The sequence below is a fragment of the Amphiura filiformis genome, chromosome 15 (assembly GCF_039555335.1).
Source record: "Amphiura filiformis chromosome 15, Afil_fr2py, whole genome shotgun sequence".
Taxonomy (NCBI): domain Eukaryota; kingdom Metazoa; phylum Echinodermata; class Ophiuroidea; order Amphilepidida; family Amphiuridae; genus Amphiura; species Amphiura filiformis.
Window position 1 is genome coordinate 34,409,898 of NC_092642.1, and position 12,393 is coordinate 34,422,290.

Sequence of the window (12,393 nt, forward strand, 5' to 3'; positions counted from 1 at the left end):
TCGTTCCAGCAAATTGGGTTGCTTTTTTTTGTTCAAAACGTTACATGTACACCAAATACAGCCCCCGAAATGGTCTACTTTTTAGTGGACCTCAACTCCGAAACATTTAGTGATAGTTAAAAATACGATCCCCAATCCTTTGGTTACCTTTGGTTACCTACAAATTTGTAGAAGTCTCCGTGTCGTAAAATGCCCGGTACACACATAGAAATTGCTGCATTGTTTCAGTCCCATTAATGATTATTTCTTACGTACCATACTCCAATGGTTCCAATTAAGTTATATAAAACTGGATATCACATTTTACACCTAAAAGCCCATCAGAACAACAATGAACAACATACAGAAACCACTGAACAGCACTTTTAATTACTATGCATATAATTATACCATTATTGTATTTTATGAATGAACTTGATCCAATTTTCAAGGGTCATACGCATGCGCGATGGTGTTCTTGGACCTCGGGAGCTGCCATTTTGGTCTAACAGTAGCGTAGATTTCTTTTTGTCATTTGGGGGGATGGGGTTGGAAAAAATCTTGGAAGTATAGTGAATCCAGCACCTTTTGGCGGCAAAAATTTTTGCTATTTTTAAGCTAAACTGATGAAATATGGTGCAAAAGTGGGACAAATGCATGCAAAAGTGGGACAAATGCGCACGAAGCGCGCGAAAATTTGCATTTTGGGGGCTAAAATGGGCAAATATGAAGTTAATTTGGTCAGAAACCCATGTGCGTTCTGCTGGTTAGATACAGTGGTTGAAAAAAGTTTACTTTTTGTTGACATTAATCAAACAAAATTTTCGATAACAGGTAATGCTAGGATTTCAATTTCGCTGGTGTAATTTCCTGTTAACCAGGTTTAAGTACTGCAATGGTCCAATCAACTTTGTTGTGCAGCATAACTGCACTATGAATAATTACCCAGTAGGCGGCTTGTTGCAAAAGTGGGCAAAGCCAAGGTTTTGACCTTTGTCAACACTTAAACAGGGAGGCCCCTAATATTTTTGTTATTTCCCCAATCAGCAGGTAGTTCTCCTGGGGTTAAACTAATTCCTTCTTTTGTTTTCCCTGAACAGGTACCAATGAATAGATATATTGAAAACACAATGCAGATGATCACAAAGACTGCTGTCCTAGCACTGGGCATTCCCTACTTGATTGTGATCGCTGCAAATGTATTTTATGGTTGGCCATCTAGTCGAGGGGAGGCAAGATATAAGGCTCTACATCCACAGCGGGTGTATAAACAAAACTATTTGATCCTGGAACAAGCAGCCCTTCTTAAGTGGCTTCCGTTATGGTTGAAGTGGAATCAGTTTTATAGGAGCAGTGATGAAGCATCCAAGGTAATTAGACCTAAAAGTGTCAAATGTCAGGCATTGGGTGTGACACTCACACCCCGGGGGCCACTTGTATTTCAAGGTGGACACCATGCTTGTTTTTAAAAAAAGTAAAAAGGGTTGTTTTTCAGCATTGGGCAAGTACAGCGCTGTACCTGTTTAGGGTGTCAAAAACGCCAAAAATCAGGAAAAAGGGTATACTTTTCCAAGCACAATACTTGCATAGGGTACCAAAGTTTAATGGCAGCATAAAAAGGGTGAAATAGGCTATGTTTGGCTTCTATCAGAACAAATCGTAGGGTAAAACATTAAGAAACATCAAACTATACTTATATTAAACAAGAACCTGAACATGAATTTTTACTTTCTTACTAGTGTTAAAAAAGTGGCAAAATACTTGTTTAGAGTATGTTTTGCACATGCTGAGTAATACTCTTTTAGGGTGCATTTCGAGAGTCCGTACATGAGCATGGTGTCCATCACGTAATGTAAGTGCCACCCCCCTGGACTCACACACTCTGGGACTTTCTCACACACAGGTAATAAAATTGCACGCCAGTAATATCATGCCAAGAGCTGCTAAAGTAGTAAAATCTCATGCATCTTCAAAATATTACGTGAAAATAACCATAGTGTAAAAATGGTGCACCAAATAGTTTCATTTGTTATTTGGACTTTCATTTTGGACATTTTTCCATGGCTGAAGGAGGGGGCACGTCCCCTCTCAGACACCCCTGCGTTGTGCAAGCGCAATGGGTGATGCTGACATGCTGAATTCGAATGTTTTAATTTTAATCAACTTGATATATCATTTTAGACAATATCTCATGCCAAGCAATTCCGAAAAATTGACAGCCCTTAAGGGACCGTTCACAAACACTTGTTAGGGGGGCCTGATGCAAAAAGGGGGCCCTGAAAAAATGACCACAAATTTTCCTGGGAAAATTGAGTTTATATGCCCCCCTTTTGACCCATAATTTTCATGTCAAAAATGGGGGCCCTGAAATTTTTGAGGTCTGTAAACGGGGGGCCCCGAAAAATTTTCACGATGAAATTTTTTTGCATCAGGCCCCCCTTAGTAGTGTTTGTGAATGGTCCCTAAAGAGTACCGACTCAGAATTGCACTGTGGGTAAAATTTCATGGTAAATCCACCATATTGGTTTCTTACCCATGGAGACTAAAATAGTGTACTTTTTCAGGAAACTTGCATCTTCAAGCTTGAGCATTAGGTTAATTGCTTGCATAGCACGTAGCGTGTGTTATTGGCACTATGCATTTCCTGCATAATGCAAACTAGCACAGTTAAAGGATGACTCCGGCAATCACAACATTATGCCTTGTATGTTAGAAAATTAATTATCAAGCACAAATCACATGGTTTTATTTGAAACAAACTTATATTGACCATAAAAATGAATTAAAACAGCCGTCTCTCAGCACACGATATTCAAAATTCCCGGGCGCTGAGATTGTCGAGTGCAATGACGTCCCAGTAATACAATGAAGGCTGACAACAATTGAGCACAAATAACCATGACGTTATTGCACTGGATAATTTTGGCGCAGAAATTTTGAATATCACATGTTTTTATTTTTATGGTCAATATGAGTTTGTTTTAAATAAAACCATGTGATTTGTGCTTGATAATTATGTTTCTGACATATAAGGCATAATGTTGTGGTTGCCGGAGTCATCCTTTAACACACACTTTGAAATCAAAGTTTACTGGTGCATAGCGAAATAATCTGGATGTAAACTATTTTGCCTTCCATGACCAACACGCAAACATGGCGGAGGCGGCACTTTTTGGGTCTAATCTCTTTTCCAGCTCTACACAGGGGATGTGGGTGTGAAAGTCTTGGAGTGTTTGATGACTTTCCCATGCTAGTAGAGCCTGAACAGGACTACTATTTACATTTTGAAGAAACAGGGTATCAAAATTATGGAAATCTTGGAAATAAAATTTAAAAAAAATAGTTTATGGATCTAGCCAAATATTTTGTTCAATATCAAATTATCAATACTTTAAATCCTACTTAAAAACTTTAAAAGGCTTTAAACTGCCCAGGGCTGCACTAGCTTCAATAGATCTATGCCAAGATTATCAATTCTATAAACGTCTTCAATACTGCTGTTTTAGGATCACACCTATGGTAGAAATGGAAACACACTGGACATATGGAAACCAGACTCTATCTCGACATCAGACGATGGTGAAAAGAAAGCCAGCAAACCTGTTGTAGTCTTTATATATGGAGGAGCTTGGGGCTCTGGACACAAGGCCATGTATGGATTACTGGGCCAGTCACTGGCAAACTCTTTAGGATGTGTTGCAGTTATACCAAACTATAGTACATACCCAAAGGTGAGCTGAATTTGGTATCAAATCTATGTGTATGTTGATCTATACTGCGCCAGAAAAGTATCCTTACACTTGGAAAAATAATCACAATTTCAAAACTGAACCATATTGGGGTAAATTTGTTTTTTTAATAGATGCACTATCTAATCCGGAACATTATGACACCCAATTGAATCCAATGTGACTTCCAGAAGCAAAGTTACAAGCATTTGATTAGACGAAGGTCCAGTTTTAAAAGTGACAAACTGGCCTATTCAAAACTCCACGGACTAGACATCTGGTTTGAGAGTGGTGAATGGCTAATTTGTGCATGCCTTTCATTTAACATGTTTAAAACAAAAGTAACAAAAGAAAACTGAAACAAAAGAGCTGACAAATAAAATGAAAGTTATGAAAAGTACAAAGAAGTAAAAACTGAAATAAAATCTGCTTTAAACAACGCTTCATTGAAGAAACTGTGTTATCTCTTTGTTGCGCTTTTTGGAATCTTTTTGCACTTGTATAGGACAGTTTGTCACTTTTAAAACAGGACCTTAGTCTATTCAATAGCTTGTAACTTTACTTCTTGAGGTCACATTGGATTCAATGTGGTGTCAAAATTTGCAGGATTAGATAGCGCATCTATTAAGAAAACAAATATCCCCCAATATGGTTCAGTTTTGAAATTATGATTATTTTTCCAAGTGTAAGGATATTTATTTGGCTCAGTATACATAGAATGCATCAGTGTGGTATGGTACTAACCAAACCCAAATAAATGTAGACCTGCATACTACCTGACCTGTGTTCAGCTAATGAAAGTCGATTCCAAGTTTCCTGTCAACCACCCGCATCTCTTTTTCATTTTGGCCAAAACTTTTCATGAAAAAATTAATTATCTGAAACTTTCCATGGAAATAATCAAAAATATTAACTCTCAAAATGTCAGGCATTCCCTGCTGATGATTTCAGCCATTTGTCTTAGTTGTTGGGGGTACAGGATGTAGTCAATAATAAACATTAACAGATTCCGTCATATTCTTGGTGATTACAAAAATTTCTTTTCATTTTAATAATTTCACTGAAATCTGTTGCAAAGTGTCTGTAAAGATGATGTAAGCACTTGGGTGTAAACATTAACTATTTTGATATGGTCTTATGGTCATTATACAACAACAATATAGGTAATGTAATGAAATACAGTCAAACAATGAATTAAATAATGAAAGAGTCGCATCATCACTTGACAAAAATATGTGGCAGGAAACTTAATATCAACTGTCATTGACCTTCTGTACTATCTACTGAAGATTGTATACAAATATATACTGCCATGAGAGGTTCTGGTTAAAACTATGGGCCCGAGGTGAGATCAATAGTACTATTTTCCTGAGGGGCGCAGCCCCAGAGGAAAATAGTATTAATTGATCTCAACGAGGGACCATAGTTTTAACCAGAACTTCGAATAAAGGCAGTATATATTTGTTTTATATACTTCATTAATATGTTCTTTGTTCATTGATTGGTTAAAAGAAAATTATTTGACGTCTTGACTCTCCAGCTTCTATCCTGAGTGAACAGCACGACCAATTTAAGCACAACCTATATTTTGCCCTTCAAAAAAAATCGAATAGCCTAAAATCGGGCTGACCAATAACAGCAGCGCGAAATCACGCTATGGCAGTTTTGCGTGCGTGAACTGTTCCGTCGCATCAAATGCGCGCACACGGAAGGCATGGTCAAAAGTACTATTTACGGCTTAGAGGTACTATTTACGGATAGGAGTACTGATGGTAGAACTATTTTTGGTCATGTGATCCACTTTTAACCAATCAATGAACAAGAATATATTAATGAAGTATATAACATTTGTTATATAATGTAAAAGTGCTATCTATTGAAGATAGCACTTGTGTTATGTAAACGTGCTATCTATTGAAGATAGCACTTGTTATATGTTAAAGTGCTATCTACTGAAGATAGCACTTGTGTTATGTAAACGTGCTATCTATTGAATATAGCACTTGTGTTATGTAAAAGTGCTATCTACTGAAGATAGCACTTGTGTTATGTAAACATGCTATCTATTGAAGATAGCACTTGTGTTATGTAAAAGTGCTATCTATTGAAGATAGCACTTGTTATATGTTAAAGTGCTATCTACTGAAGATAGCACTTGTGTTATGTAAACGTGCTATCTACTGAAGATAGCACTTGTGTTATGTAAACGTGCTATCTATTGAAGATAGCACTTGTGTTATGTAAACATGCTATCTATTGAAGATAGCACTTGTGTTATGTAAAAGTGCTATCTACTGAAGATAGCACTTGTGTTATGTAAACGTGCTATCTATTGAAGATAGCACTTGTTATATGTTAAAGTGCTATCTACTGAAGATAGCACTTGTGTTATGTAAAAGTGCTATCTATTGAATATAGCACTTGTGTTATGTAAAAGTGCTATCTACTGAAGATAGCACTTGTGTTATGTAAACATGCTATCTATTGAAGATAGCACTTGTGTTATGTAAAAGTGCTATCTATTGAAGATAGCACTTGTTATATGTTAAAGTGCTATCTACTGAAGATAGCACTTGTGTTATGTAAACGTGCTATCTACTGAAGATAGCACTTGTGTTATGTAAATGTGCTATCTACTGAAGATAGCACTTGTGTTATGTAAACATGCTATCTATTGAAGATAGCACTTGTGTTATGTAAAAGTGTTATATATTGAAGATAGCACTTGTGTTATGTAAAAGTGCTATCTACTGAAGATAGCACTTGTGTTATGTAAAAGTGCTATCTACTGAAGATAGCACTTGTGTTATGTAAACGTGCCATCTACTGAAGATAGCACTTGTGTTATGTAAAAGTGCTATCTTCTGAAGATAGCACTTGTGTTATGTAAACGTGCTATCTACTGAAGATAGCACTTGTGTTATGTAAACGTGCTATCTACTGAAGATAGCACTTGTGTTATGTAAAAATGCTATCTACTGGAGATAGCACTTGAAGTTATGTAAAAGTGCTATCTACTGAAGATAGCACTTGTGTTATGTAAAAGTGCTATCTACTGAAGATAGCACTTGTATTATGTAAAAGTGCTATCTACTGAATATAGCACTTGTGTTATGTAAAAGTGCTATCTACTGAAGATAGCACTTGTGTTAAATGTAAAAGTGCTATCTACTGAATATAGCACTTGTGTTATGTAAAAGTGCTATCTACTGAAGATAGCACTTGTGTTATGTAAAAGTGTTATCTACTGAAGATAGCACTTGTGTTATGTAAAAGTGCTATCTACTGAAGATAGCACTTGTGTTATGTAAAAGTGCTATCTACTGAAGATAGCACTTGTGTTATGTAAAAGTGCTATCTACTGAAGATTGCACTTGTGTTATGTAAACGTGCTATCTACTGAAAATAGCACTTGTGTTATGTAAAAGTGCTATCTACTGGAGATAGCACTTGTGTTATGTAAAAGTGCTATCTACTGAAGATAGCACTTGTGATTCTGTTATGTAAAAGTGCTATCTACTGAAGATAAATACCACTAACCTGTGCTATAAAATGTGGTGATGCTATATCTGATGAAGATCGACCACAAGACCTCTAATGTGTATTCTGATATATACTGAAGATATTTGTCGGTGCGCTTGCAGCGCAATTACCAAATTTGAAGTGAACCACTGTATAGCTAGCACAAATGTTTTATAAAAGTCCCACTTCTGAACATTGCTACCACTAACTTGTGCTAACATGATGGTGCTATCTGCTGAAGATCTACCACAAGACCTCTGTTATGTAACCCTGTTATGAAAAAGTGCTATCTACTGAAGATAACTATGTGCTAGTTATGATATATACTGAACATAGACTTGTGTTATGTAATGGTGCTATTTACTGAAGTTAGTATACAAATATATATTGCCATGAGAGGTTCTGGTTAAAACTATGGGCCCGAGGTGAGATCAATAGTACTATTTTCCTGAGGCGCAGCCCGAAGGAAAATAGTATAATTGATCTCAATGAGGGACCATAGTTTTAACCAGAACTTCGAATAAAGGCAGTATATATTTGTTTTATATACTTCATTAATATGTTCTTTGTTCATTGATTGGTTAAAAGAAAATTATTTGACGTTTTGACTCTCCAGCTTCTATCCCGAAGAACAGCATGACAATTTAAGCACAACCTATATTGTGCCCTTCAAAAAAATCGAATAGGCTAAAGTCGGGCTAACCAATTACAGCAGCGCGAAATCACGCTATGACAGTTTCGCGTGCGTGAACTGTTCCATCGCATTGATGGTAGAACTATTTTTGGTCATGTGATCCACTTTTAACCAATCAATGAACAAGAATATATTAATGAAGTATAACAACCACTAGACCTGTTATGTGATTGTGCTATCTACTGAAGATAGTTTATGGTCATTCAACATTTGTGCATAATGTAAAAGGATACATGAGGGAAGGAGGGGGTAAAAATTATAACCAAAGTTTGTTGAGAGAATGCATGGGTTGAAAATTACATGTAGTATAAAGTGAATATAGTGAAAATGTTGAACAACTCTTATCATTTATTCAAGTTGTTTAGTGGTGCTATTTACTGAAGATACAATGTAGCTACCAGTAGATATGTATTTTATATAATATTTTCTGTCATTCAATACAGGGTACAGCACCAGATATGCTGCATGACATTGAAGACACCATACATTTCATTCAGTCATCGGACCTCATCAAGTCGTATGGTGCAGATATAAATAACATTATCCTTGTAGGTCATTCCGCTGGTGCCCATCTTGCCGCTCAACTAGTTGTAAACCTTGCAAATTCATCTAAGCCTTTAAAACACCAAGAGCCTTCTTGTATAGAACCAGAATGTGATACAAATAGTGAAACAGTCCACCTTGATAGGGGGTGTTTTGACAATTTCTATGAATATGAAATTGATATGTACATGGGTGACACAGATTTATGTCAGTCTTCAAATAATGCTGAGTCATCTTTAAATAATGCTGAGTCATCATATCATAAGGTGATCCATTCTATCAAAGGAGTAGTTGGTATCGGAGGACCGTATCATATTATGGACCATTATCATCATGAAACGTGGAGAGGAGTGGAAGATTTTTCACCTATGTGGAGGGCAATGCACGGACTTGAAAATTTTGATCAATTCTCACCAACTGTAACAGTAAAAGACTTGGAGAAGGACCAAACAAACAAGTATGTTTAATTTTATTTTTGATTTATTTACAATCTGTGTACTATGTACTGCTGTTGATTTCAGACTAGTTTGATATAAAATTGGATCGGTTGAGCCCATATTTATTGGTCGAGCTATGAGTTTTAAAATATTGGACGAGACGTAGTCGAGTCCAATATTTTACAACTCATAGCGAGACCAATAAATATTGGGCGTAAAGCATCAATTTTATCATTATTATGTTTTGGATCCAATATTATCACAACTTGGATCCATCAAAACATAATAATGGAGGGAATTTGCTGTTAGATTTACACACTTTGAGAGCAATAATTCTGACATTGTCTCATTAATATAAAGAATTCCATATGTTCTGTCTTTACATCTTATTGATGTTTGGAACCATACAAATAAAATACATTTCGTAGGTTGTGTGCAAAATTCAGTGAATTGGAGCGAATACCAAATGCCAAAACAAACTAGCAATACTCCCATACTTGTAAGGTGCAGTGAGTAAAGAGGTATCACATCTATTCTGACAGGTTCTGTGTATTAAGTATAGTAAAATGGACAATAACTGCACAATGTGTTGATATGAAGTATGCAAGTGGGCACCACAGTGAATAGAAATGAGGGGCTGTAGTTTTCACTGTAAAGTCTTCTTTTTAGTGGTGTTGATGAGTCTTTAAGGAGTATTTTGTGATCCTAGCACCCTCTTTTTGTGACATTTTTAGTAGATATCCATGAAAAAGCTTATCCCCAAAATATCAGTTGATTCGTATTTTACATTTGCGAGTTATGCATGATTTAGTGTATTACACAGCTCCATAGACAATGTGTTGTAATTTCATTTTGGTATACCAGAACTAATTCAAATTTGACTATATTTTTGCTAAATGAATTAATCTGCAAGAAATTATTTGTACATAAACATGTAGCCAGAGGTTTCCAGTGGTTTAAAAATCTCAACTTGAAAAGTGGGGGATGAGGTTGTGGATCATCACATCCCCCTTCTATGATTTTCTTTTGTAGTTTGTAACCCTGGGGGGGGTACTCAGTACAAATGACCATACGGGGACGTGCCGCAAACATGGGTAGCATTTTCAGCCATTTGGTATATCCCAATTTTTCCTTAATCTAGCCAAAATTTTCTAAATTTTCCCAAAATTTTGGGAAAATTTGTAAAAATTAAGACAATTTGGGTTAAATTCGGCCGAAAATTTTGACTTTTGGTATATAAATGGGTCCAAATTTCTTGAAAAATTGGTATTTTTTTGGCGCCCCTTCCAATTTCCCGCCGGCCCCTCCCTCCCAAACCCAAACTGTAATACCCCCCCCCCCCCCCCCCGGGTTTGTAACCTCAAAATAGAATATGGAACAACTGGATTTTGTATCATTTTCTACTCAGATCGTCAATCAAAGTACAAAGCAGGGGCAAACAAAGAATTTAGTTTAATCACAATTATATCATATTTTGATTATTTCAGATTGCCTTCTTTTCTTCTGATTCATGGAGCTAAAGACACAACTGTACCAATCATATCATCTGAGAAGTTTGCTGATGCATTATCTTCTATGGATGTACCTGTTACCTTAAAGGTTTGTGGCCCTTATTATTATGAGATGGGGCAAGACTTCTTACAAGGAGGACGGGGGAACTGTCCCCTTCCACACCCCCTTGGCTATGCAACTGGTTCTTCAATCCTTCCATGGTCATGTTAGGTATCCCACAACATAAAGGTAGACATTTTTAGATACCTCTTGATGTCCTCAAACTCAAAACAAGACTTGGAGCACAGGAAAGTTTCGGAGGAGAAAATTAAGTTTGATAAGTGTTCTTATAAGTTCCCTAATGTAAGTGGTGATATTTGTTCATGAATTAGATATGTTTTGTTATTATGCATTATTGTTATATAATTTCTATACTTGCTTGATTTTAAAATTTCATTTGTCTAAAAGGAATTTGAAGACACTAACTTGGTTTCTCATCCTCCCTTTACTCTCCTCTCTCAGGGGCGGATTTAGGGGGGCGCAGCTGGCGCGCGCCCCCTCTATTTTTTGACTAGCAAAGGGCGCCGGTAACTTAAAAATTTAAAAAAAGGAACAAATTCGCCATGAACAGCAAACAATGGGCCAAAACCATTGAGTTTTCGAGGGGGTAACTCCCTTTAGCACATTTTTTTCGTCATCGACCAAAAGGCGCCCCCTTTATCAAAAATTCCTGGATCCGACCCTGTCTCTCACTCTCTTGATCTGTCTTAGGCCAAAATAAAAATATTGTTGTGTTGCCCTCAAGTGGAAAAATGGGAAAGTTGGGTCGGGCGGTCGGATTTCTTTTTTTTTTTTTTTTTTTTTAACCTTCAGATTTTAAAAATCCCTGAAATATTAAATAATGCTTCTTCAATTAGGGGACATTTGTCAATTTTGACTTCTGGATACCTGTTAGACATCAATTAAAGACTAGTCTTTCAATATAATATTAATTTTAAGTGAAAAACATTGATTTTTTGAACAAATCTGTAAAATCATCATTAAAAAAAAAAAAAAAAAATTGCGACCCTGATTTTTCAGGATTTAGGACCGGACGGTTGAGGGCAACACAACAATTTTTTTTTTTGGCCTTATCTATGTCTGTCCCATGTCTCCCTCCCACTGTCCCTCTGTTTCTGTCTTTCCCATTCCCTTTGCATATGTCTGTCTCTCTGTATGATGGCTTTGTCTGTCTTTGTTTGTCTATCTCTGTCTGCATGTCTTTGTCTATATGTCTGTCTCTCTATCTTGCTGTCTCTGTCTGGGTCTCTTATTTTCTTTCTTATTATTTCTATTTTACAGGTACTTGTTGATGGTGGTCATGCTGAGATAGCCCTTGACATGATGGAATCAGGAAGGACATTCTATGACCCAATGATTGGAATCTTAAGAGACTGGATGAAAGTTAATGGAATACATACATCAGTGCATTAATAATCAAACTGAAGTGACAAAACAGATTTATAGCCCGGTTGCACAATTTAAGTTAAAGAAGAGAGACTCAGTACACCGGTCGATCTTACCGTTTCCGATGTTGATTAAGATACTTCTTGCATCGATCCCGAGATGCGGAAAAACCAATAGTCATTTTGTCCCACATAAAGGAATAAATAACAAAAAAACCCGATCCCCGGTGGACTCACCCAAAAGGTGACGCCACACCATATGATCGCTTTATCCTCCTTGGTCTCCGACTGACACAGGCGTGCCTATCGATTGTTCATAGCACTGTGTATCAATTTCTCGACCAAAGGCGAGATATACGGTTGTAGTTTCACACCTTAGGTAAAACCAAACCGGTATTGTTCGCTGAGGATAGTTTTGACGGCATTTTCTGGCGAAAAAGTGACAAAAAACGATCCAAAACTTAGCTACATATCGTGCCTCCGTTTGTATACGGGACACACGAGCAATAATTATTCAAAATGGCCGCTCGTTGACGCCATTCATTTTGTTTCCC

General features: G+C 36.7%; 1 protein-coding gene across 1 annotated transcript; it reads left to right on the plus strand.

The window, feature by feature from the left end:
• The first annotated feature begins 1,083 nt into the window (after positions 1 to 1,083).
• LOC140171550 (uncharacterized) lies at positions 1,084 to 12,001 on the plus strand. The gene is made up of 5 exons (XM_072194825.1): positions 1,084 to 1,349; positions 3,486 to 3,710; positions 8,367 to 8,923; positions 10,391 to 10,502; positions 11,736 to 12,001. Exons 1-5 carry the CDS (start codon positions 1,086 to 1,088, stop codon positions 11,865 to 11,867), a joined length of 1,290 nt encoding a protein of 429 aa, XP_072050926.1. The 5' UTR covers positions 1,084 to 1,085; the 3' UTR covers positions 11,868 to 12,001.
• Positions 12,002 to 12,393: the final 392 nt, after the last annotated feature.